General features: G+C 44.5%; 2 protein-coding genes across 4 annotated transcripts in view; both read left to right on the top strand.

The window, feature by feature from the left end:
- The window catches only part of taf1b (TATA box binding protein (Tbp)-associated factor, RNA polymerase I, B), a 17,552-nt gene extending 7,398 nt beyond the window's left edge, over positions 1-10,154 (top strand). The window contains exons 7-15 of the mRNA XM_083643132.1: positions 235-397; positions 2,503-2,602; positions 3,163-3,310; positions 3,946-4,120; positions 4,528-4,571; positions 7,635-7,725; positions 8,452-8,522; positions 9,017-9,230; positions 9,371-10,154. Of these exons, the coding sequence (XP_083499258.1) occupies positions 235-397; positions 2,503-2,602; positions 3,163-3,310; positions 3,946-4,120; positions 4,528-4,571; positions 7,635-7,725; positions 8,452-8,522; positions 9,017-9,230; positions 9,371-9,731 (1,367 nt within the window). The 3' untranslated portion in view covers positions 9,732-10,154. The remainder of the gene's footprint in view (positions 1-234; positions 398-2,502; positions 2,603-3,162; positions 3,311-3,945; positions 4,121-4,527; positions 4,572-7,634; positions 7,726-8,451; positions 8,523-9,016; positions 9,231-9,370) is intronic.
- Positions 10,155-10,621: 467 nt separating this feature from the next.
- The window catches only part of LOC310782447 (grainyhead-like protein 1 homolog), a 22,862-nt gene continuing 5,983 nt past the window's right edge, over positions 10,622-27,500 (top strand). For 2 of the 3 annotated variants that reach the window (XM_083643115.1, XM_083643117.1), the window contains exons 1-13: positions 10,622-10,747; positions 12,506-12,701; positions 13,363-13,439; positions 14,429-14,705; positions 15,481-15,557; positions 16,257-16,401; positions 17,712-17,823; positions 18,424-18,518; positions 22,140-22,380; positions 23,587-23,699; positions 24,252-24,274; positions 24,792-24,871; positions 25,762-25,847. In XM_083643115.1, coding sequence (XP_083499241.1) covers positions 10,728-10,747; positions 12,506-12,701; positions 13,363-13,439; positions 14,429-14,705; positions 15,481-15,557; positions 16,257-16,401; positions 17,712-17,823; positions 18,424-18,518; positions 22,140-22,380; positions 23,587-23,699; positions 24,252-24,274; positions 24,792-24,871; positions 25,762-25,847 — 1,542 coding nt within the window. In that variant the 5' untranslated portion in view covers positions 10,622-10,727. The remainder of the gene's footprint in view (positions 10,748-12,505; positions 12,702-13,362; positions 13,440-14,428; positions 14,706-15,480; positions 15,558-16,256; positions 16,402-17,711; positions 17,824-18,423; positions 18,519-22,139; positions 22,381-23,586; positions 23,700-24,251; positions 24,275-24,791; positions 24,872-25,761; positions 25,848-27,500) is intronic. The other variant, XM_083643116.1, reaches the window with a different exon arrangement.

The following is a 27,500-nucleotide window of genomic DNA, read 5'->3' as shown; positions in this document are numbered from 1 at the left end:
AATGAATGGAGACAGATTCAGCAACTGCACGGCTGATTTCTCGCCTTCAATGTTTTCACAAACACATTTTCGGTGAACCGTTTTTATAATAAGAGAAGTTTTCCAAACGAGCCGGCATCCTTTTAAATCCGAGGCTCTCGTCATATGGAAGTGGGCGTGGTCTGATCTGAGCTGGGTTGCTCACTGGTGGTGAAATGCATTAACCCCGCCCCCCTCTGGCCCCGCCCCCGGCAGACTGTAGTGATGGCTGGTCGTCGGGCTCGGTGGACGCCGCCACCTACCTGTCAGCCCGGCAGAGACGCAGCCGCGGCCTGATGAGCATGAAGAAGACGCTGGCTCTGCTCCACCTCGCCCTGCTCTGGAGCCGCGAGGGGCTCAGCCTGGCTAGCCTGCTCAGGTACACACACACACACACACACACACACACACACACACACACACACACACACACTTGAATTCTTTGAGTCCACAAATTACTAGATTAAAATGACAGGGAATCAAATATAACTGGTTAGAGTTCATGGGCACCTAAGGGTACATATTAGAGCCTGACCGATACAGGATTTTTTTCGGCCGATGCCGATACCGATATTAGGGAGTAAAAAAATTCCGATATCGATATATTGGCCGATATTCTTATATTATATATACACACAATTTGCAATGATCCCTCAAATATCAAACACTTGACAAAAGATATGACTTGACATGACTTGACTTGAAATAGGCACGATATTTTACAGCGTATCAATAAACTTTATTGTCCAAAATGACGTCAATGCAATGAAACGGTAAACTTCACTGGAAATTTAATAATTATAAATAACTAGAAATACAAAAACACAAATAGAAAACATATTAAATACTAGGCATCTCGGGCGCTCAATATCTAGGCGAGCCCGTAGCTCACTTGCTATAAAACATAGGATATGGCCAAGAGGGTGCTATTTTGTTTAGCTAGCATAACACCTGCTAACATGATGCTGCCAGATGGTTTGTTTTCACATAGCCATTTGGGAAAGAATCACTCGGGGGAAACCATTTTAAAGGGCAGGCAGTGGCACTTTCAAAAAGCTACCTGGCACTGGCAGGTGATTGGAGTGGCTCAGTGGTAGAGCTGTCGCCTCACAGTCAGAAGGTCCTGAGTTCGATTCTCGCCTGGGACACTGTGGGCGCTTTGGTTGTGTTCCCCCCCATATCTTCAGTGCCTACTGCCCAGGTGGGGTATCTCGTCATAAGGGCCTTTCTCTCTGTGCGGAGTTTGCATGTTCTCCCCGTGCTCCCCCAGGGGGTTCCTCCGTATATAACCCCCCCACTAAAAACATGCAGAAGATCAGATCGTCATCGTCATCCGACCAGTGACGACAACATCCGAAGTTGGTCCCCGGGCGCTGTACGAGAAAGCGACCACTGCTCCTGGCCTGCCCCTCGGAGGAAAGGACATGCCTGGATGGGTTAAATGCAGAGGACACTTTTCACCGGCCACCGGAGTGTGTTGTGGCCGCATGCATGTGTTGTGGTGTTCGTGTGACAATAAAAGACGGGCTTGTCCCGTTACGAGAGAGAGTTACGAGAGAGAGCATCTATCACGGGCTCTCTCTCTCTCGTGTGCGTCGCACCTAAAGCCCCGCCCACAGCTGCCTCTGCACACTGATTGGTGGGAACCACTGGTGGTTTGGATTCAAACCAATAGATTGGAGCGTGGCAAGATGGATTTTCCGCGTGATCGTGATCTCATGATCTCATGATCTCGTGTGAATCCAGGTTGTCTCACAAGGTTCGAGCTGAAAGTGGGAGGACAAAAAGTCTCATTGTCCCCCTAACCTTGATCCCTGTCTCAAACTAGGCCGTGTTGGCTCCTTGAATGTGAGTCAATTGGGCCTGGAAAGTCCTGGAATGTGATGTTTTAAAAAAGGCTGTGTGACCCAGGGGCGGTTCTAGGCCTTTTTTGGGTGGGCCGCTTTAGCCCACCCAAAAATAGTCTCAGTCCACCCAAAAAAATAGAGGCAATTTTTTTTTTTTTCTTTCTTTTTCTTTTCCCAAATCCATGGTGGTCATTAGTAGCAGTTTCTGACTACACTCAATGCGCTGTGTGCGTGTCGCCCCCCCCCCCCCCCTCTATGTTCTTAGGGCGGGCTGAGACAATTTTTTTATATATATATAATAGAGAATATATATATAGTATATATAGGGAAACAATTATTTTTTCATTGCTGTAAAACCACAGAACGGTAAAGAAGATATTGATGTGTGTAGTTCTTCATAGATCTAGTCTCTTCATTTTGATCTCAAAGTGTGCCAGTTTGATCCATTTTTACTTGAAACTGTACAAAATTTTCTTCCGGGGGGGCATGCCCCCGGACCCCCTAGGGGTTCAGTGGTCCATGACCTTTGGGTGGGCTGAGCCCACCCAAAGCTCTGATGCTAAAACCGCCCCTGGTGTGACCCCTGAGTGGTGTAGAGGTGTTGCAGTGTGACCCTGTCCCGTGTGCTGTCCTGCAGGCTGGTGCAGGACTGTGTGGTGCCCTATGTGAACGCCTACGAGAGCTTCCCTGAAGAGATGAAGATCTACGGCCGAGATGCTGTGCTGTTCAGAGTGGAGGTCAGTCTGACCGCACTGACACTGCACAGATACACACTCTGCACACCGCAGCAATACACACACACACTACACACTACAGAAATACACACTGCACACCGCAGCAATACACACACACACTACACACTACAGAAATACACACTCTGCACACCGCAGCAATACACACACACTACACACTACAGAAATACACACTGCACACCGCAGCAATACACACACACACTACACACTACAGAAATACACACTCTGCACACCGCAGCAATACACACACACACACACTACAGAAATACACACTCTACACAAGACATGTTCCCAATAAGCTGGGAATGGAATGTATATAAAATAAGTAGGTATGTATAAAATAAAATAAATACAAATGATAAATAATCAACTACATTCAAGCTTTTTTGATCAGAAAGTGAAATGTGTGGCTGTACATGAAGACTTCAGTAGTGATCTTGTGTGTGTGTGTGTGTGTGTGTGTGTGTGTGTGTGTGTGTGTGTGTGTGTGTGTGTGTGTGTGTGTGTGTGTGTGTGTGTGCGTGCGCGTGCGTGTGCGTGCACAGTCAGTCCCCTCCCACAGCTCGGTGCATCAGGAGGCTCAGAGTCTGGCTCACTGCATGCAGCTTCCTGCCTTTCCTCCAATCAGCAGACAGCATCTGCTGCACCCGGAACTGCTGAGTCTGCAGTACCTGACTGAGCTCAACCTCCCTGGTACTAAATACTACTGATACTACTACTGATACTGAGAGACATGAAGAAGAATTAATAACAAGACCGTTGAATTGTTTTTCATCATCTTGGAGGTTAACGGCATAGTTTGGATTATTTGACGTGGGGTTGTATGATTTACATTACTTATGGATAGTCAGTACAGTACAGTAGATGGTTGTATGAGCCGAGGTACTTATGGATAGTCAGTGTACCTCATACAACCACACTGACTATCCATAAGTACCTCATACAACCATCTACTGTAGGTAACACACTGACTATCCATAAGTACCTCATACAACCATCTACTGTAGATAACACACTGACTATCCATAAGTACCTCATACAACCATCTACTGTAGGTAACACACTGACTATCCATAAGTACCTCATACAACCATCTACTGTAGGTAACACTGACTATCCATAAGTACCTCATACAACCATCTACTGTAGGTAACACACTGACTATCCATAAGTACCTCATACAACCCCACGTCATATCCCTTTATCCCAGATTTTGATTAAAATGAACTCGACAGTCTTATTTATTAATTCTTCTTCATGTGTCTCATACCCTGGAGGTTTTCCTCCTCATGGTTCCTCATGGTTCTCCTCCCCGTCTCCCTGTGCAGACGACCTGCACCTGTGGGTGTGCTGGGTGACGGAGCGTGCCGGCCTGGCGGACGGGGCGCTCCAGACGTTCGACCCCCCGTCCCACAGGCCCCTCCCCCGCTACGACCTCCAGGCGGCCGCTCTCATCCTGATCACCATGAAGCTGCTGTTCGGCCTGGACGACCACACCGAGTGGTAACCGCCCATAACCACAAATAGCTTTACTTACCTCTCTGTTGATGTAGCTGCTGTTCACCTGTTCACCGACCTGGAGACTCCAGTCACATGACATGGACCCAAGTCAGTCACATGACATGGACCCAAGTCAGTCACATGACATGGACCCAAGTCACAGTTTGAATCTCTCTGTTGTTTGACTTGATGTATGAATAGAAGACTTGATGTTTGACTTGGGGTCTGGTGACTAGGGACGTGACTCTGACTTGTACTTTTATGACTTGAAAATGTTTCTAAAGTCTTGACTTGAGACTTGACATTAATGACATGGGCTTGACTTGGAAACCTACTTGTCAAGTTAGTGGATGTTGGTTTTATGAGCAAACTATTGGTGTCAGTATTTGTGCGGTTTGTATTTTTTCCAGGGATTTGTCCAATGATGCAGGAGACCAGGACAAGGAAGATGCAGGTACTGACCAGAAAATGGTGTCATTTTGATGTGACGTTAATTTAATATTTTTCCATTGGCACAGTGGCTCAGTGGTTAGCACTGCTGCCTCACAGCAAGAAGGTCCCGGGTTCGAACCCCCGGTCTGTCCCAGGTCCTTTCTGTGTGGAGTTTGCATGTTCTCCCCGTGTTTGTGTGGGTTTTCTCCGGGTGCTCCGGTTTCCTCCCACCATCAAAGACATGTATGTTACGGTTAATACTCCTGTCAGTGCCCCTGGCCAAGGTACTGGCAAAAAGAACTGGAGTTGGTCCCCGGGCGCTGCACTGCGGCTGCCCACTGCTCCTAGTTCTAAGAAGGTTCCTAGTAGAGGATGGGTCAAATGCAGAGGATGAATTTCCCCAAGGGAATAAATAAAGGATAACTTCACTTCACTTTTTGAGGCATGAAATGAGTGCAGTTCTCCTCTGGGTGTCTGTGTGATGTCTGTGACGCCCCGCTGAGCGGAATGTGTTTTCACCCTGAGAACCTGTCCGGTCTGTCGCTCCGCATTCCTGCTCTCTGTCAGTCGCTAAATGAAATGCTAAATGACGTCGCACTGAACCGTAAAATAGAGTCGATCATAAAGCCTCCCGTGGGGAGGAGCTCATTGCGTCATTTTAGTTGAATTTGAATTGTCGGTAACGCTTTGAGTTACGGGACATTACTGACGCAGTGATGACTGGAAGTAATATCCAAGGAAAAAATAGATGGAATAGTTAAAGCATTCGAATGATCACTAGAATTACAATGTATTAGTTTATTTTAGTGATTCAAATGACTGTATTAGTACATCACATTACGTCATTCAGCAGACGCTTTTGTCGAAAGCGACTTACAATATCACAATTTGTCAACAGTACAGAAAACCACTATGCAACACAATCAATGACAGCTAAGATATTTTGATAGACTAGCACCATGTAGGAAGTAGTTTGATAAGGAATAAGTAACATGTAGCATTAGTAGGCTTGAGTTTTGTTTTTGTTTTGTTTTCTTTTATAATTAAAAGATGTTAGTTCAAGAAGGGCCCAGGTGTAGCCTGAAAAGGTGAGTTTTTAGTCTCCGCCGAAAGATTGGCAGTGATTCGGCCGTTCTAACCGAAAAAGGGGAGCTCATTCCACCATTGAGGGGCCAGGGACGAGAAGAGTCGCGATCGGGACGGGCGACTTTTGAGCCCACGTAGCGGTGGAGGAGCGAGGCGATCTGGACGGGTGGAGGAGTGGAGGGAGCGATGAGAAGTTTAGAACTTGACCATAGATTGCAGATAGGAAGGGGCTGACATGTGGACTGCCGTGTAGGCCAGTACCAGTGTCTTGAATTTGATGCGAGCCGAGATGGGAAGCCAGTGAAGGTCCTGGAAGAGGGGAGTGACGTGAGAGAATTTTGGTTGGTTGAACAACACCAAACTTAGTACTATTAGTACTAGTATTAGTACTTTTACCTCATAAGCCTCTAGGAGAGATTTGGATCACACCCGCATGGTTTGCTGTCTTGTAGAATCATTGTTTCACTGCAAATAACAGTAAACTAAAGTCATGTACAAGTAGTCAGTCGTGGGAAAACGCAGCAGCTCCAGCTTGCAACCCAACACCTGGAAACAGGATGTGTGTGTAATTATCATTACTTGCCAGTAAAACAATTTATTTTGAAAGAAGATATGATTGCATTCACATGCAGATTAGATTTATTTGAGTTGAACCTTTTCATATGCAGTGAACCTCTAAACGTCTGCCAGACTCTTGGTATGTTATCGTTTGGTTTTCCAGTGCCTCTGTGAGGATTCAGCTGCGCCTCCACTTCACTCTAAAATGCTCTAAGTCAGTGATCCTCAACATTTTTCATATCAAGAACCCTAATCTAGTCCACATTAGAGCCACAGACCTCCATTTGATGAGATGTTGTCCCTTGAACCCAAATCTGAGAATATTTTTTATTGTCAAATATGATTTAGTCCAGACCTCCATGACTGTCTGTATTGTAGGTAGAGAGATAACAGACTGTCTGTATTGTAGTAGAGAGATAACAGACTGTCTGTATTGTAGGTAGAGAGATAACAGACTGTCTGTATTGTAGGTAGAGAGATAACAGACTGTATTGTAGGTAGAGAGATAACAGACTGTCTGTATTGTAGGTAGAGAGATAACAGACTGTCTGTATTGTAGGTAGAGAGATAACAGACTGTCTGTATTGTAGTAGAGAGATAACAGACTGTCTGTATTGTAGGTAGAGAGATAACAGACTGTCTGTATTGTAGGTAGAGAGATAACAGACTGTATTGTAGTAGAGAGATAACAGACTGTCTGTATTGTAGGTAGAGAGATAACAGACTGTCTGTATTGTAGGTAGAGAGATAACAGACTGTATTGTAGGTAGAGAGATAACAGACTGTATTGTAGGTAGAGAGATAACAGACTGTATTGTAGGTAGAGAGATAACAGACTGTCTGTATTGTAGGTAGAGAGATAACAGACTGTCTGTATTGTAGTAGAGAGATAACAGACTGTCTGTATTGTAGGTAGAGAGATAACAGACTGTATTGTAGGTAGAGAGATAACAGACTGTATTGTAGGTAGAGAGATAACAGACTGTATTGTAGGCAGAGAGATAACAGACTGTCTGTATTGTAGGTAGTGAGATACCAGAGAAACTAGGATCACAACAGTCATTCTTCTACATCCTCTTAATTGTGTTCACTTCTTGTGAATGAAATCATGTTGGAAGTTTAACCATTTATCAATTTGCTGGAAGCCCCCCTGGAATCCCTCAGACCCCACATTGTGAACCACCGCTCTAAAAGATCTTCAGCACTGAGATGTGCAACTTTTCCCCGTTGGAGATTCATTGAAATTGTATTTTTTCAGTTACGGTGTTTTGGTTCTGTTGAAGCCATCGTCAGTATTTAGTGTGTTTGTGACTGACACTGAGGTTATTGGAGAGAAGTGTCTGTTGACTTGGACGGAAGCTCCATCTTGACGTGACATCACAGGCAGTGTGAGTTGCCCCGGGTGGATAACTGACTGTTTGGTGTGTTGCCGTGGCGACAGGGAGCCGGGTGTTCAGTTTGCGGCGGTGGTTCCGGCTGCTGGAGGCGGCGCTGAGCCGAGCCCGACGGAGACGAGACGAGGACACGGCCAGGTGAGAGAAACCACACACACACACACACACACACACACACACACACACACACACACACACACACACACACACACACACAAAACTTAGCGTCCTGTTTCATTTAGGCTTGGGCCGGTATTCAATCATATTGAATATGGCTATATTTGCCACCATATGCAATTATTTTTCACAATATCTCCACCCTCATTTTTTTCCCTTTTGCGTAGTTTTGCACAGTCTGCCTTGCTACACTGAAGCAGCAGCAGAAGAGGGCCATTATGCAAACCAAAAGATGTGGCCAGCCAAATTAGCATGTCCATAGCATGTACTGGAGATTGGGGGGGGGGGGGGTGAGCAGTTGACATGTGGGGAAATATCCCGAAACCAAACCTTGCTGACTGAACAATACTAAACTATGATATTATGATGAAAAAATACAGGCGAAAAATGATTGACTTAGCCTACTAAATTAGGTGATAATGTCGACTATCGCGAGATTAGGTTCTTCAAATAACTTTTTCAGAAGAGTGTTTTTGTCCCACAGCAGCGAAACGCTAACCTGACGTTGCCAGATGCCGTTGATCTCGCGAGAGAATCCAGCTTGCTCGCAAGGTTAGCGAAAAGCTTCCAAAAAGAAACAAAGCCAGAGCTTCAGGAGAGAGGCGTGACGTCACCACAGAGTCACTGAAGTCACTGAGTCTGCTCATCTCTCCTCTGCTCATCTCTCCTCTGCTTATCTCTCCTCAGGAGACAGTGGAAGCCTCAGAAGCCTCTGTACCCGTCCAGGTTAAGCAAGTCCGCCATCCTGAAGAAGAGACGTGAGTCTCCCACTGCACCGTGCAAACTGGAAGAGGCACAAAGTTCCATCAAACTATTTTGTTGCTCAAATTCAGACTAATTATGTGATTTAATATGTGACGACAATATAGAGCGCAACAGTGACCGCCCACTTTTGAACGGCTCCGGGTTTCCAGGGAAGGGAAATGGGAGTGAGAATGGGAAATTCACTTCCTGGAACCAGAGCCGTTCAAAAGAGTAACGAAAACCCCAACCTCAAATCGCTGTGCGTCCTGACATCTGATGATAAATGCATGTTACTGAAATGTCCATCTGCCAATTGGCTGATCTGTGGGGTTTAGCTTCTCTTTAGTGGGACTGGATCATCGCCTGGTGAGACAGAACTTTCCTGGTCCAGGTCCTCTTTAGTGGGACTGGATCAGCGCCTGGTGAGACAGAACTTTCCTGGTCCAGGTCCCAGGGTGAAAAAGAAAACGACCAGATAAGGTCTTGTTGGTGTGTTGTTTGTGCTCAGGAGTAGCAGAGCAGATCCAGATCTGTTTTGAGAAGCTGTCCGGTCATCAGAGCGCCGCCCCCTGCAGCTCCAGGTTCAGCTGGGGGCCCGGGGGAGCGGATGGGCCCAGTCTGCACGAGCAGACGCTGGACGGCATCCTGACGCTGGAGGACAAAGTCCTGGTTCCCTCCAACCCAGAGTACTGGCACCCACTGCTGAAGCCCTGCAAAACCAGGTTAGGTGCAGGGTTCTTCCTGGTTTTAGGAGTACTGTTTGTAGTATACTGCTGCATACTGCGTTCATCTGTATTATGTAAGTAGGCGGTTCCGAATATAGCTTTCTTGATGAAATCCCTTTCATCTTCTCTTTCTTCAGGACCTGCAGCAGTCACTACGAGGAGGTGGAGCCCACTCTGCCCCGGAGCTACACCTGGCTGCTTGAGCTGCTTGCCTTTCTGCTGGACGTCAGGCCCGCCCACCTGTTTGAGGAGGTGCTGTGCCTGGAGCGTCGGCTGCTGCGGCCCATACCACAACACCCAGAGAGGAAATTCCCCAAGAGGAGGAGAACCCCAGAGAGGACAACCCCCGAGAGGACAACCCCCGAGTGGAGTACCCCAAAAGGAAAAGAACCCCTGGGAGGAAGACCATCCGAGAGGAAACGCCCCAGGAGCAAAACCTCTCTAGGAGGAAACCCAGTGGTTGACACTAGCGCTGTAGTACTCCAGTACAGTCCTTGAGAATGAAACCCACCAGGCCAAACACGGGTTTCGATCCCAGCAGGCAGCGGCGAAGCCTGAAACCAGCGCTTTTCTCCGATTGGACGATGCTCCGGATGAGAACCACGGCAGTAAAATGTGCCTCGTCTCGCTCTGTATTTGCACCAGCATCATCACCATGCTGTGCCTTTCTCTGTATCTGCATCAGATAGTTTCTTATATTTTTGTATCATTTTTGGGTAAACTTCCTTAAATTGAAGTGTAAGTTTTCCACTTTTCAAGCAGTGAGCGCTGAGTAGCTGCAGAGGAACACATCAGACTTTTTCTCTCTGGATGATGCAAATATTATTTCCATTGTCAATTAATGTGTTGATTATTTATTGGTCTATAAAATGTCAGAAAATGGTGGGAAAATGTTGATCAGTGTGTTTCCCAAAGCCCAAGATGAGGTCCACAAAAACAGTATCTTGTTTTTTTCACAAACCAAAGATATTCAGTGTAGCCTACTGTCATAGAGGAGTAAATAAATCAGAAAATATTAAAGAAGCTGGAATCAGATTTTTTTTTTTACCTTTTTCTTTAAAAACAAACAAAAGTAAATTGTTTTTTTTTTCTCCAAATGACATCTACTCTTACTCAAAATGATTACTAGCACCAAATCCTTTAGCCGTTTACTTTCAGCTCAAACGGCTGACCAGTTCTTGTTCTTTTGAAATGATAATACTTCAACACACTGGATCCTCTAGTCCAGATTTTATAGATGGCATACTGAATGCTTCTCCTACTGATTGATCACCCAGACATACAGAGGCGTTTTGGATTTCTCTTATGTAAATAAATCCCGTGTGGCCCCGCCCCCCTCGGCGCTAAAGCAGCGGGGTAGGGCGCAGACCTGGAGCCAGAAAATCAGACTAAACTCGTTCTGACTGACACGGAGCTGACAGGACTTCACCAGCCGAGTGGACTGATCAGATTTACCGTTCCGACTCGAAAGTCCAGTCCGACAGAGAGAGAGACATGACTGAGGAGTCTGCCAGGTAAGTCAAAAGTCCACACGGTCCAGTTCTGCCGCAGATTTTGACAGACCGACACAAACCTGTTGTGTAGGCTACAGCGCGTCTTTTACGCGCGGCTGACACGCCATACCAGACCATGCCGAACTGAAGTCTGCTGAAGAAAATCTGCTTTACACTTTCCGACGTGCTTATATATCGGCAAATATGCTTCACATAATGTTTTAGGAGTAGGGCTCTTGACACTTTAACTCGGTATCCATAATAATAATAGCCTATGTGCATTCAAGTGCTTGAATTAAACTTCAAAATGGAATAGCCTACTTGGAAAATTAGTGCTTTAAAAGAGCTTGAAATAAATAGACAAAATGATTGCAGTGTTTGACAGAATGAAAGTCGAAACAGGAAAGACTAGCTATTCAGAAAGACGACGGATCTGTGATAGAATGCAGGCTATGTTTATTGCTTTTGTACGAAGTCAATGAACAGAAGTAGGTTAATTGAAATTTAAATATCGCCTGTATGAATGTACATCAGAGAAGCAATGAAATATAAAATGATCAGAATTTCCTGGACACACCTGCTCCACTAATGATGGCGTTTCTCTTGTCTTGTGTAATATATAGACTTTGGAATGTGTCCAATACTTCGTTTGGAGTCACCTCACCTGCTGTGACTGACAAGTAGCCTAATCCTTCAATTGGTGAAATGTTATGTTGGATAATTACCTCTAGATATACTGTAGTCCAACTGGTTTGAATTAATATGTCGACTATTAATTAGGCTACACACCCTACCCCAGAATAGTCGAATAAATCTCGATGTAGGCTAAATGTACACATGCCTCCTGTTAGTTATTTAGTTGAAATGACCATGAAACTTTTGTATTTAAGAAAGAAAATAGCTTTTCTATGAGTGTGATTTTGTTTCAAATCAACTTTGTAAAGTAGCCTATCTGACTTACAACTTATTTAGCTTGCCACCTTTCTCAAAACAGTGTTTACAAAGTGGTTTACACAGAGACAGTGATATAAAGGTAGCCCACCACAATTAAATTAAATACAATTAAGTTAGAGTTTCTATCCTTAGTTATTTCTCCATCCATAACTTGTCCAAAATGTAGGAATTTGTGTGTGTGTGTGTGTGTGCGCGTGTGTGTGTGTGTGCGCGTGCACGTGCACGTGTGTGTGTGTGGAGAGACTGGTCCTGCTGGTAGAGCAGGAATCATGAACCAGGGTGAACAGACACACCTGTTTCACTTTCTGTTTTTAACACAAAAAATTCCTTTTATCTTTGCAAATATCTTCTTATCCATTCAGCCATTTATTTGTAAGTGTTTTTATGGGGCCCTAAGCAGACTTATTAGCAAATTTGATCATTCACACTCCTACTGTAAATCTATCACCTGCATGGGCACCCACCAACTGTAATGCAAACATATTTATCCGTCTGTTTCTCTCATCAGGTTTCATCTTTCATTTCTCTGGTAGTCATTTTACATGCATGTAAAATATAATTTTACATGCATGTAAAATGACATAGACACTATTACATTGTGACAGCAGCTCTGACAGAGGCAGCAGGAGTTGATGAAAGCAGAAGTGTTAGCTAGCTAGCCAGCCCGTGCAACACAATATTGCCTATTTCTATGATTACCATTGACATCTTTCAAGCACACTTGGGGCCCATAAGCAGGCGCTTAGTTAGCTCATGCTTATGCCTGACATAATGAATGTAACCCGGCAACATCATTTTAAGGATCGGTCGTGTTTCTGCGTACAGGAAGAGGGGCTCCATGGTCGTGCTCCACTCCGACCAATCGTACGATGCGCTGCAGCCGGCCGTGTGCACGGACGAGGACGCGGTGTGGAGCGTGTTCCTGGAGAGCCCGCTGGCCGCCGCCTCCAAGGCCATGATGAGCCTGAACGCAGACCAGGAGAGCACCTCTGCCCTGGGCCTCCTCTACGACTACTACAAGGTATTACTACTCTTACTATTACTAATACTATTACTACAAGGTAACGCACCTGCTGTCCCAATGACTTTCCCTTTACTAGCGGAATACCCGTCCCTGTGTGACTGGCTATTTAGTCGGGCCTCGATCACAGAGTTGGCACGCAGCCTCTCCTCTCTTTCCCCAGAGGGTTTTCATAGTCCACTTCCCTGGCTCATTCCAACTCCGCTCAGCTGTGCTCCTCCACTCACACGTGTCTTCCATCAGAAGCTAATGAATGGAGCTCTCCCTGGTGCTGAACCTGTGTTGAGTCATTTTGGTTACTAATTAGCCACTTTTGCCCATTTAGTCAGCCCAAATTACCTTAATTACTTAATTCAAAAATCCCGCTCCGTTCAGCCCAATCGCAGGTAAAATGCCATAGCTGTGGCCGAACACAATTTCTGCTCTCTCGCTCACACACACACACACACAAACACACACACACACACACACACACACACACACACACAGACTTCACATTCATATTATAGGAATATTATAGGATATAGGATGTTCCTTTTTTACCTGAAAATGCTCCTGTCTTCTTATTAAAATTTCATCTTTTTTACATGTCACTTCTCTATCATCTGCCTGTGTGTGTGTGTGTGTGCGTGCATGTGTGCGTGTGTGTGCTTCTGCCCAGGCTCCTCGGGACAGGAAGACTGGAGGAAACATCAAAGTAGAGACCGTGATGTCAGGAGACACCGACTCCAGCAAAATGTAAATATAATATAATTTAATTGAATATAAACTCTGAAAAATATCGTGTCATATCATATAATCTTTTGTCTAATCTAGGCCTAATCTAAACAAATCTAATCAATTAACTAAACTCTAGGGATGGGCATTTCAAGCAAATTTGCTAGCCAGGCTAACTAGCAAGCTCGGCCATAGTCCAGATGGGCCAGGGTAGACAGAATATCAGCTTTTCTTCATGCTGTAACAGTGTTGTTGGAGAAAAATATAAGTTAACATGACATCTGACACAATCAATAAGCTATAGGCCATGCCATTTGACACATAGACTCACACTGACATTTCACCCAGAGCAGAGGACTTCTCTTTGCTGAAACCTTGGGCAGTGCATCATGTTCCATAACAATTGATACAGACAGGAGCCTGCACGACGCACACACACAATTCACCCCCCCTTCCTCCTCTCTGTTTCTCTCTGCCTACCTTTGCCTATAAAGCATATGTTGACTGTCGGCCATTGGCTGAATATTTGACTCTGTACATCGATCAGACATGTGTACATTGAGATTCATGCCCTCTGTCAATATACATATTGCAGAGAATGTATGGTATTAAATATACTTTTATGTTGAATCTTCCTGGACTCATGGCTTCAATTCATTTGGTAGATAAGCTGTTATAAATAATCACATTTAGCGGATGTATAGAATTTTATTCTCTATCGAGTGTTGTTTTATTGCTGTAACCTCCTAATCCATGTTTCTAGCTGCAGACATACTGTAGTGTACAGTATCCTGTCCTCGTTACACAACACTTCACTTCCCAGAATCCCCCACAATGCCATGCTTATAAGGAGACAGGCGCTGGTGAAAACAATGGAAATATAATTTTTAAGACAAGACGATAGTCACATAAACTATTTTTTTTTTAATAATTGAATGACTATTAGAATATTTGAAAATCACAGACCCATCCTTAATCCAGTCTAAACCTCCATTTTGTTTGGTCCTCAGGAGCTTCCTGCTTCCGTATCAGGACTCCCTGCTGACCGTCACGCCCCTGAGAAACGTCCCACTGCACTCCGTCATCCACGCCGGCCACGCCCCCGGCCCCGCCTGCCAGGACAAGAGGGGCGGAGCCTACCCCGAATCCGTCGCCACCACGCCCACCTACCCCGGCCCGGGCCCCCACGGCTCCCGGCCAGAGGCCCTGGGGTTCTGCCAGCCGCTGACCCACGAGCGCCTCACGCCAGACTCCACCTACACTGAGTCCTACAGGGACCCAGACCAGGTAGGCTCCCAGGTTACTCACCCCAGACTCCACCTACACTGAGTCCTACAGGGACCCAGACCAGGTAGGCTCCCAAGTTACTGCCTGAGGGGACATTCAGACCAAAAGCGTTTTTGGAGCTGCCAGCGTCTTTCTGCAATTAATTCTCTATGTAAGGACGCGCTAAACGTGCTCCTCTTTTAATGAACGCACCTGGCGTTTAAGCGCTGGTGGCGTCTGTTGTTTTTGGAGGAGCGCTGTGGCCGTTTTAAAGCTGAAAAAAGTTTAACATTAGAGGAAAAGCGCCCTGCTCGTCTTTTTCACTCCTCCTACATTTTCTCCTCCCGAGGGATTTTCAACCTCCGCTGCTGCCAGACTTGGCAATAATCTGGCTTTCATGTTGACAGTGAACAACATCAAACAGACAAAACCAGCTGGCTACCGTCCTTGTGGTCGTTGTGTTCTGATCTGTACTGCACACGACTACAGGGGAAAACAAACGGAGCACAAAAAAAACGCTCCGTGCGCTGTGTTTTGTGCACAATGGAAGCGCTCTCAACATGATTTTCATAGTGTTCTGACTGAAAAAAAAACGCTTTTGGTGTGAACGTCCCCTGAGAGTGTTGTTTACCTCAGCTATAAGACAGTACATACTACCAAAAATACTCATAAAATACAGTAAATACTACAGAAAATACTACAGAAAATGCTCATAAAATACAGTAAATACTACAGAAAATACTACAGTAAATACAGCTGGCTCATCCTTCAGACTGAATGTGGTTTGTGCGTGCAGGTCTTCCCTCTGTCAGAGGAGATCCAGCGTTTGGCTTCCGTCGGTCCAGAGGAATACAGCTTCTGCTCACCTGAAAGGTAATCAGTCATTAGCATTAGCGTTAGCATTATTGACTAATACGAGGGATCAGTCCAGCAGCATTTTGGTAAACAAACTGCGTTTCCGGGGGGGAAACGGCAATGGGGACCCTATGGAGCCAGTCTTGAGTCTCTCACTCTATAGCCCTGGCTATGTTGTTTACATTTTAAAAACTGCGACAGTTCACACAACTTTAACACGACATGCATATATTATATAATAAACTCTTGTGCTAATTCTGCTCTCACTCAGAATGTCAAAATATAAGCGATGTGATGCATTGTTTTTGAGATATGAACGTTTGTTTGGCACAGCAGTTAACTGCTGCACTTCCGGGGGATTTGCAGTGTCATGACGTCACGCTGATTCCTCGTTATAGCAAAACTAACTAACTAACTATGTTGTATGGATTCACTCATTTGTCAAGATAATTGTAATAATATATATTACTATTTGTCTCTCTTCCCCTCTTCTCCACTCTCCCTCTCTTTCTCTGCCTCTCTCCCTCCCTCTCTCTCCCTCTCTGCCTCTCTCTCTGTCTCTCCCTCTCTCTCTCCCTCTGCCTCTCTCTCTCTCTCTGCCTCTCTCTCCCTCTCTCTCTCTCCCTCTCTCTCTCTCTGCCTCTCTCTCCCTCTCCCTCTCTCTCTCTCTGCCTCTCTCTCTCTCCCTCTCTCTCTCTTGCTCTCTCTCTCTCTCAGCAGTCAGTTGCAGTACGTGCTGCAGGCTCCTCGCTCTCTGCGCTGTAGGAGTCCGGCTGCTCCGCTCAGTTACCTGAACAAGGGACAGTTTTACCCCATCAGCCTGCGGGAGCAGGCCCCGCCCGCCCAGCACCGCCTGCTCCGGGTACGAGCGCTCCTTCCTCAGCACAACACAACATGCTCTCTGCTATAACATGAAGATTGCATCACATTATTAGATGAAACCTCATTGATCTTGGTGTGGCAATCAGGTTGTTACCGTTTGTTTGCGTTGGTTATTTTAAGTCGTTTAACCCTGAGCTGTAATTGATTCGGTTAGAAGAGTGATTCTCATCCTTTTTCATATCAAGGAGGACCCCTAATTTAGTACACATTATAACCCCCCCCCCCCCCTCCCCAGCATTTGATGAGATTTAGTATCTCAGACCCAAATCTTGAGATATTTTATTTAAAGATTGACCTTATCAGTAGAGTATCTAGATAGATAACAGTAGGAAAAGGAGACCAAAATAGTCATTCTTCAATATTCTGTCATTGTGTTAAGGAATAATGCTTAAAGCGCGTGGAGGAGTTTGATTTGACCGTTGGAAAGTGGGCGTGTCTGGGATTAGGTACTGGAGTTGACTGACTGACTGCCTCTGAGCAGTGCGCACTCTGCACCGCAAAATAATGGATCTTACCGGACAAATCTGAAACCTACGGGCCACGTTTCAATAACAGTCCACAGTACAAACACAATGTAATGTAAATACAGCCCTGTGGAGTGCGGACAGCCATTTCCAAGCCGAGGGAGACTGCTGGCTCCCCGCCTTGAAGCGTCTGACGAGCCGTGGGTAAATAACGATATTTACGAGCGAGTTAACGATGTCCTTTGCATTCTATTAAATGAAGACATTACCGTTTGTTTGATTTAGTATGTTAGATACTTATTGGTCAAGTATATTAACATTTATGGGCTAGAAAAGTCTGCCCATGTAGGCACTAGGCAGCCATGTCGCCTGCTCGGAATTCTCTGCTAGTCACGAAGATTGATTGACAGCTGCCGTGTCATCATATGATTGGTTGAAATTGGGTTGAAATTTGATAGTACTACCTGACGTCAGCACACTGTAGATATCGTTATGAATGAACTCAGCATGGTTGATTTTTGATGTGAAAACCAAAGAAATTTGATTTTTGAATGTTTTCTTTGCATACATGGTGCACGGTAGAACCAGGGAGAGTGATCTGAAATAGTTAAAAAGTTATGTTTCATTTCAGCTCGACTTTAAGTTTAACAATTGCTCAGTTTGTTGGGGACCCCCTGGTGGTCCCCAGACCTCATGTTGAGAACCAGCGGGTTAGAAAAGCACTAAAGGTGATGCAGACTGCAAATGAAGCTGTTGCTATTAATTCTGGTGATAATGATGATGATGATGATTGTGTGTGTGTGTGTGTGTGTGTGTGTGTGTGTAGAGCGTGGTCATGCTGGTGTTCGGGGAGGAGAAGCAGGCAGACGACCAGCTGAGGCTCTGGAGGTTCTGGCAGAGCAGACAGCACACAGCCAAGCAGCGCTGCATGGACATGGGTACACACACTCACACTCTCTCTCTCTCACACACACACACACACACACATTTCATTGTCACAGTCCTGTGGCATCGATTTCAGACATTGTGGGAGGTCTATATAAGTCTATTGGACTAACCTGCACATTGTGGGAGGTCTATAGAAGTCTATTGGACTACCCTGCACATTGTGGGAGTTCTATATAAGTCTATTGGACTAACCTGCACATTGTGGGAGTTCTATAGAAGTCTATTGGACTACCCTGCACATTGTGGGAGTTCTATAGAAGTCTATTGGACTAACCTGCAATTTGAGAAAAAAAAAGGAAAAATGCGTACCCAGTGTGTTAAAAAGTGACACCAAGAGGTACTGACCAATCCTGCAACTTGCTATTATATCCAAACGCATCATTCGATCACCTCAATATGAAATTAAATTGATTTATTCGCCCTGCAAACATCCTGGTAAAATCAAGCCTCTGTCTTTCAGTTTCATATTACAGTTAAAAAAAAGATCATTATCAAAAGACGGAAATCTCAGATGTGGATCACCGCCGATACATGACCAGCTGTTCCTCTCTCTGTCCACCAAACCTGATGAAAACCCTCTGCTTCCACAGCCGACTACAAGGAGAGCTTCACCACCATCTCCAACATCCAGGAGGCCGCCTACAACGCCGTCTCCTTCACCTGGGACAGCCGGAGCGAAGCAAGGGTGAGAGACCTGAGAGAGAGAGAGAGAGAGAGGAGAGAGGAGAGAGGGGTGCAGTGAGGAGAAACGGCCAGCAGGGGGAACCAGACACTGAGAAGAAGAAACCAGACCTCCTGAAATTCAGATTAATCCTGAGAGGAGAACTGGACTCAGAGTAATGCAACAAAGCACTGCAGAGATCAGACAACTAATAGAAACATGTAAAATATATATATATATATATATATATATATATATATATATATATATATATATATATATATATATATATATATATATATATATATATATATATATATGATTGGCCCTGGATTGGGCCCCGCTGCGAATAAGCACCTGACCAGAAACCTTTCAAACAGATATATATGTAACCGAATGACTGTGAGTACCAAGTGGTAGCGAGTGGGTTGGTTAAAATCACCCCCCAGACACGTTAATCAGCTCCGCCAAGGGAGCTAGCTCTCTTAGCATACTGGTTAGCGCGTGAGCTTTGGAAGCGGGAGGTCGGTGGATCGAATCCTGCTCCACCCCTGGGCAAGCCCTTAACTGCAAGTACCGTCAACACTATATATATACATATACATACATACGGTGCATATATATATATATATATATATATATATATATATAATTTTGATTATGTTGAATTGTTTCAGAAGCACAAAAACCAGAGAAATCTTCAAAATCTCCCTCCACTCTACAGCCAATAGGCTACTGGTATAGGACGAATCAGCGTGACGTCACAAGCACTAGAGGTGGAAATCACCAGATGCCCACGATACGATACTAAAACGATACTTGAGTCACGATACGATAGTATTGCGATATTGCGACATGCTAGTATTGCGATATATTGAATATTGGGATATTGCGATATATTGTCACTCCTAAATCCCTTTCCTACCTTTTCATGCATTGTTTTTACTGCACCATCGGGCACTTCGGGCAGATGCCCGGTGGCCTGGCATGGCATGGCCTGCAAAAAAAAAATATATATATATATATTATTTTTTTTAAATATCGATACTTGGCGTCCAAATATCTATACAATATCGTCAGGCAATATCGCGATACTATGGTGTATCGATTCCCCCCCCCACCCCTAACAAGCACCCAGAAATGTGGAACCCCGCGGCAGTTAACTAGTATGAGTGTGTAATATTATGCATGTCGTGTTAAAGTTGTGTGAACTGTCGAAGTTTTAAAAATGTAAACAGGGTCAGCCGGCTAGAGTCGGACACTCAAGCTCATGCTCCATAGGGTCCCATTGCCGTTTCCACCCAGTGACGCGGTTTGTTTACCAAAATGCTGCTCGGCTGATCCCTCGTATACTTTCAAAAATGATGCAAAATAAATGGTCATAATCATAAAATAACATAACCTTGATCATGATCAGCCTTTCAAACATGGAGATGAGTGAGGAAGTCCACATGCTGAGTGAGAAAATAGTCAGGCTTCTCTGCTGCGTTCATCAACCTATTTCAAAAAGGCAATTTAAGAATCAAAACAAAGAGACTTGCACTCCAAAAAAGATATCTTGATTTATTTTACATGTGATGGGGAGGAATTGTGATATGAACCCAATCTTCATTGACTGAATACCTTCTGTTTATGATATATTTGTAAAACAAATAAATAAATAACATAAAAAAGGCAGCTTCGCAGAATATCTATCATGTTATGTAAATCCACCGCCAAATCTGATTTTCCCAGTGGCACATGAAGGCACCGCGCGGTACCTCCCTCAGCGGAGGTGAGGAGAGGTAACGCTGCTCTCTGTAGTATCGTCATGGCAACATGCCCAACACTCAAAGTTACCTAGCAACAGCCGCAGCGCATGATGGTGGGACTAACATGGCCGCCGCCGCAAAACTCAAAGAGTCGGTCTGAAATTGAAATGATTTGATTTGATATATATGATGTATGATATTATGCAAGATACATGTGATATGATACATAATAATAATATGAGATGAGGTGAGACCTGACAGATTAAGTCAGAAGTCAGATTACCTCAGCTGACCTCCAGAGGGGAAACCAGGTCGCTGCAGCAGAGAAGAGACAAAGAAACACATGAAGAAGAATATGGATAAACAAAAAAGAAGACATAGAACTACCGTATACATATATATACTGTATATATATATATACACACACACACACACACACACACACACACACACACACACACACACACACACATATATATGTAAAGTACAGATATTTGTGTTAAAATGTAGGGAGTAAAAGTAAAAAAAAAGGTTGTCAGATAAATAAATAGTACAGATACCTGAAAATCCTACTTAAGTACAGTAATTAAGTATTTGTACTTAGTTACTTCCCATCTCTGAGGATAACCCTGACTACACAATAACCAAAAAGTAAAATCTAGGCTATGTACGACAGTAACATCACGCTTACTGTCGTGAGTCACCCCAAAAGGGCCCATCTGAGCCAGGAAAAACCCTGGACTGGACTTAGCCTACTGCTGTTCTACATTTAGACTTAGGACTTGACTTGTGACTGACTTGGGACAGACTTGTGACAGACTTGTGACAGCCTTGTGACTGACTTGTGATTGACTTGTGACAGACTTGTGATTGACTTGCAAACCCAATGATTCCTCTATACGTTTTTAGCTCTTTTTGCAACTGCTGCGCCTGTTGCTTAAAGGAGAATTTCGTTTTTTTTTAACCTGGACCCATCTCCTGGCATTAATTATTATTTGGCCACTCACCAGGCGATCTCCGCGGCGTTTCTGGCCGTCCTAGCGTTGTTTTGACATCAATAGCGTCCAAGTCAGTTGTAAAATGGAGCTGACTTGGGGCCAAGTGTGAGCCTGTCTTTCCTGCATCTAAATAGCTATTTTTATTCCCGTTTTCGCCAAATATCGTCATAATCTGATCCCTCAAGAACCACCACACTGATATTTCGCCAAAGGCTGTTTCCTGGAGTCACACAGGGATCAAATTACCTCAAACGTGATCTCGGTCACCAAGTCTCGTGAAGTCCCGCGATACTTTCCTGCCGACTGGCCAAGTACAGGAGGACGCTTTGCGGTGGTGGTTTTAGCGTAACCTATGTGGGGTTTGGCGTAACGTATGTGGGATTCGAAATAACGCCTTTGGCGAAATATCAGTGTGGTGGTTCTTGAGGGATCAGATTATGACGATATTTGGCGAAAACGGGAATAAAAATAGCTATTTAGATGCAGGAAAGACAGGCTCACACTTGGCCCCAAGTCAGCTCCATTTTACAACTGACTTGGACGCTATTGATGTCAAAACAACGCTAGGACGGCCAGAAACGCCGCGGAGATCGCCTGGTGAGTGGCCAAATAATAATTAATGCCAGGAGATGGGTCCAGGTTAAAAAAAAACGAAATTCTCCTTTAATGCACTTTTTATACTCTTTATTTTAAGTTTTGTTGTGATGCTTTTAAATGTCCATTTTATTCTCTTCTTTTATTATTTTATTTTCCTGTCAACCATTTTATGTGAACCACTTTGAATTGCCTCTGTGTATAAATGTGCTATACAAATAAACTTGACTTGACGACTTGTGACTCTACTTGTGACTGACTTGTGATAGACTTGTGACTGACAGGCTCTGGTCTCTCTGCAGATCTTGGTAGCAGTGAACTGCCTCAGCACAGACTTCTCCCCTCAGAAGGGCGTGCGAGGCCAGCCGCTGCTGCTGCAGGTGGACACGTACGTGTGCGGCACGGGGGGCGAGCGGCTGGCCCACCGCGCCGTCACCCAGGTCAAGGTGTTCTGTGACAAGGGAGCCGAGAGGAAGATACGAGACGAGGACCGCAAACGCAACCGACGCACCCGCACCAAGGGACTCGACCACAACGCCATACGTCAGTCTGTTTCCCCTAAAGCTGTGTTCACACCGAGATATTTATTTTTCTCTCTGTCGCTCGATTCAACTCTTTGGAATCGCTCTGTCGCTCTGTTTAAATCGCAGGCACAATAATTGACAGACATCTGGGGGCTATAACGTTACGCAATGTCATGATATTTGTCCACTACGAGCCACCGTAGTTGTTTACAAGCTAAGCCTAACAGCATGCTCCTAATGCGAGCTCTATGCCGGTAGTACAGACTTCACTTCATGTCAGCTCTCAGCCTGTCAATCAGCTGTCAATGCGGTTTGTTCCAAGCCAGTGTGATCCTTGACTCACTCTCAACACGGCAGCCAATCAGCGTTGAGCAGCGAGCGACTGATGCCAGCGTGTTTTCGCTCGAGTTGGGATATTTCATCTCGGGCGACGAGCGTATTTTCTCCCTGTCGCTCTGTCTCTGTCGCTCGGACGCCCAGCGATTTTTCTCCCACGCGAATATACGCTCAATCGCTCGTTTGCATTGACTTTGTATGTAAACTTGATGCCAGCGAAAAACTTTAATAGGTCGGTGTGAAGCTTAAGAGAGAAATGCATAGATAGATAGATAGAACTTTGCTGTGTTGATTGCTCTAACTGCCGCTAGCTGCTAAAACATAGCTGTGCAATTTCATAGCACTAATGCTAATTCGGCTAACTAATGGTATTAATAACAAACATTTATTTAACATTACCTGACAGATGATCTCTAGTGAAGATTCACAATCTCTAGTGAAGATGGTGTTTTTAACTAACCTTCAGTGACTGAAGAAATATAAAATGAAAATCCCTTGTAACAGGTAACATGAAATCAATAAATATCAGCAGTCCAGCTTATATTTATGCTTTCAACTCCCGCTATCATGTTGGTGCAATTTCAATAATATCAAAAACTGATATTAGCAAAGACTCGGCTGACTAGGCTAATTAGCAAAAACATTTAAAGTTACGGCAGAATAACTAACCTTCACAGCAGCGACTGAAGACCCAAAAAGAAGTTAAAGAGCTGATTACTGTATCAATCAAAATTGACTATGGAAATACCCCAAACTTTAGCTAGTAAACCAAAGAACAAATTGATGCCGTTTGAGTTCCTCTCTTCTATCTATAATTAGTTGTTATATCTATTTTTCTTGGATTTCAGTCGTTATTGTCCTGTAATTTAAACGCTCGTTGTTGTTCCAGAGGAAAAGGAGGTGCTGACGTATGTCGACGTCACCGTCTTCACGCCGCTCAGTGACCTGAACACCCAGCCGGTCCTGTTCATCCCAGATGGCCTCAACTCCGCCCACAGACACGTAAGCTCTGCACACAGACACATAAGCTCCACCCACATACATGTGAGCTCCGCCCACAGACACATAAGCTCCGCCCACAGACAGTAAGCTTTGCCCACAGACACACACGGCTGATGATTATTTACATTTAGAGAGATAACAGACTGTCTGTATTGTAGGTAGAGAGATAACAGACTGTCTGTATTGTAGGTAGAGAGATAACAGACTGTCTGGATTGTAGGTAGAGAGATAACAGACTGTCTGTATTGTAGGTAGAGAGATAACAGACTGTCTGTATTGCAGGTAGAGAGATAACAGACTGTCTGTATTGTAGGTAGAGAGATAACAGACTGTCTGTATTGTAGGTAGAGAGATAACAGACTGTCTGTATTGTAGGTAGAGAGATAACAGACTGTATTGTAGGTAGAGAGATAACAGACTGTCTGTATTGTAGGTAGAGAGATAACAGACTGTCTGTATTGTAGGTAGAGAGATAACAGACTGTCTGTATTGTAGGTAGAGATATAACAGAGAAATGAACACAGCAGTGACGTGTGTGTGTCTCTCCTGCAGGCTGGCCCGTCAGAGGAGGAGAGGTGAGCTGCTGTTACTCCTCTTCACTCTTTACCTGTCTCAATCATATCATCACTTTGCTGTTTGCATTCTTTTCACTGTTGGAGCTGTTTGTAAAGGTTGCTGTTTTTGTTGTTGTTGATTAGGTTGTTGTTGTTGTTGTTGTTGTTGTTGTTGTTGTTTAGGGCCATAGGAAATCCTTTAAATGTTTCCCCCAATTCCGTTGTACTTTTTTCCAAATTCAGTGTATATATATATAGGTGACGTAAGGGTCCCAAGCAAGACTGACCGCCCTCTCAAAACACCCCAATCAAAAACTGAATCATTTCTAGAATCATTAGAATAATTAGGTCTACTTTTGATTTTGATAATTAGACCTACTTTTATCAATTTCAGCCAAATTATGGAACATTCTGCAATATTCCATATTATTATTATTTATTTTTTTAACCAAATTCCATGATTTCGTCTGTTTTTTCCACCCGTTTTGCGGAAATCATATGTCCCTAGTTGTTGTTGTTGATGATGATGTTGTTGTAGTTCGGGACAGAAGAGGCTGCTGTTCCACTCTGGACTGAGCGACTCTGCTAAGAGGCTGAGGAGGGAGGAGTCACAGAGAGGTAATGACATCACAACCAATCACATCACAACCAATCACTTCAAAAAAAAGAACATGGATCTGTGCAGGGGACGGACAGTTTTTAGTTATTCAAATCAGACGTTTGTCATAGTGTCCCGTAGAGAAGGTTTCCCTCACTGAAAGCCAGAAAACCAGAAATGTTTCTCCTTTTGTCCCCCACACCAAGACAAGCCGCAGCATCCTGTGAGCAAAGCAAACACTGACAATGTACTGTGGAAAAGAAGAAAGGCTAATATTAGCATTTCTGCAAAGCAGATATTTTTTGATACAGATAGTTGATAACCTGCTGCATCTTATAATATCACAAACTGATGGGTGTCAGTGGTAAAACACAGCTGACTGAACATATGAAAGCAAGGTGACATGTGCTTTGTAGCCAAGCATGCACACGCACACACAAACACACACACACACACACACACACACACACACACGTCTCTCTCAATCTCCCACTCGCTCTGTCTAGCTCCCTATCTCTCACTCTCTCTCTCTCCCTCTCTCTGTCTATCTCCCCCTCTCTCTCTCTGTCTACCTCCCTTATCTCTCGCTCTCTCTCTCTCCCTATCTCTGTTTGTCTTTACAGGATATGTTGAGGATGAGATGAGAATTTGAAAAATATGTGTGTCAACAGCACCTGCCTAAGCACTAAGGTGTATTGTTTATTACTTCTCTTTGTCTATCTGTCTGTCTCTCTCTCTCTCTGCCTGTCTCTCCCTCTGTCTGTGTGTCTGTGTCCGTCTGTCTCCGTCTGTCTGTCTGCCTCTGTCTGTATGTCTGTGTGTCTGTCTTGTCTATCTGTCTGTCTGTCTGTGTGTCTGTCTCTGTCTGTCTGTCTATGTGTCTTTCTGTCTCTGTCTGTCCCTCTCTCAGTCCTGCTGTATGTGAGGAAGGAGTCAGAGGAGGTGTTTGATGCTCTGATGCTGAGGACTCCCACTCTGTCCAGCCTGCTGGAAGCGGTCAGTGTCCCCGTCACAACAATCACATTATGATGATGTCGAAATGTTCCATGAAAAGGTGTAGCACAGCCGTGATAACGTGCAGCACAGCCGTGATAACGTGCAGCACAGCCGTGATAACGTGCAGCACAGCCGGTCATATTGACTCTGTTGTGTGACTGTAGTCACCGGAACTACTTTGATAAATGTTTGTCCAGCTATGCTACAGATATGTTCTATAGTGTTTTCAATTTTCAAGTGTTTCTATAGTCATTAGTCTAATCTCCTCCACCTTAGAAACGCTGCAGTAGTGTTCACTCTGGTTTTAGAGTTTTTTGGGGGGGGTTCCCACAGCGCCGCCTGCTGTTGGTCCGTGATCAGCGACCTGTCAAAACACTTTGAAAAAAAATTACGATACCAGTACCGATACCTGTACCCTTTACTTTACTTTACTTTACTTTATTGGTTTATTGTGACGGGACAATGCACATTAATGGACATGTTCAGAAATACAGAAGCCTCTATATACGAAAACATGTAAATATGCCGGAGTTAGCTAATGATAATTTACATCCGTAGTCCCCAATAAATATCAAAACAATCACTCATTACCCGATACCAATTGAGTACTTTATTCAATATCTTTTTATGTAGTAGCCTAATAGTGTAGCCATACTTTTTTACGTTTTGGTGGCTGAACTGCGAACTCCATCATATACACGCTTCACTTCACCCCCACGGACCGTATGGGTACGTAGCTGATGCGGTAGTGGGCCAATGATGTTCCATCAAATCGAAGTACGCTTGCGGTGATTGGCTGCGAGCAAAACCAGGATGGAATGCAGGTAGGTATCGTTTGACTGGAGACATTTTGATAGGACCTGATACTGGGTTATTTCGGTCGATAGCTCAAGGTATTGAGTATTGATACCCGGCCCTAGGAGCTGAACCCCCGCTGAAATATTCTGGTTCTTTTGGGCAACGAGCCAGGCAAATATTACACTGATTGTTCCTTTAACAGGATGTAAGGAAAGCAGCCGTTTTTTTTTCTCCACCAGCCCCAAGAAAACAGAGCGACCTGCCAGACTGACAAATCATTACCAGACACAATCTGCACACACACACACACACACACACACACACGCGCGCGCACACACACACACACACACACACACACACACACACACACACACACACACACACACACACACACACACACACACACACACACACAGTGGTCACAGGAAGTGAGGGTTGTTTCCTGACAGGAAGGGGTCTTCATTAGAGCAGTGAGGTCAGCAGACGTTTTACACCCTCGACAAACTGTTGAGGCTGCTCCTCTTGACAGAGGCCTCCACGGCTATTTTTATGCAATTGTACTGGAGGAGTAGAGGGATTTTAACCCTTTGACTCAACGACTAAATTTAGTGTGTTACGGAAATGCTCCGCAGTTTTCTTTTTTCAATTATATTTTTATTTGGATTTTCGGATTTGAACAAACAAGTGACAAAGAAGAACAAGAACAAGAACAGGGCAGCTCAGGCATGTGACCAGATGGGCACGACATTGATCTGGACAGTAAGAGAGACGATCAACAGAAAAAGAAGAAGAAATAAAATAGATCGTCAATAAATAAAAGCGATAATCGAGTGGCAGTGTCACTTCTGTTAAGGA

Source organism: Poromitra crassiceps, assembly GCF_964638095.1.
Source record: "Poromitra crassiceps genome assembly, chromosome: 9".
Lineage (NCBI taxonomy): Eukaryota > Metazoa > Chordata > Actinopteri > Beryciformes > Melamphaidae > Poromitra > Poromitra crassiceps.
This window is presented reverse-complemented; position numbering and strand designations above follow the sequence as displayed.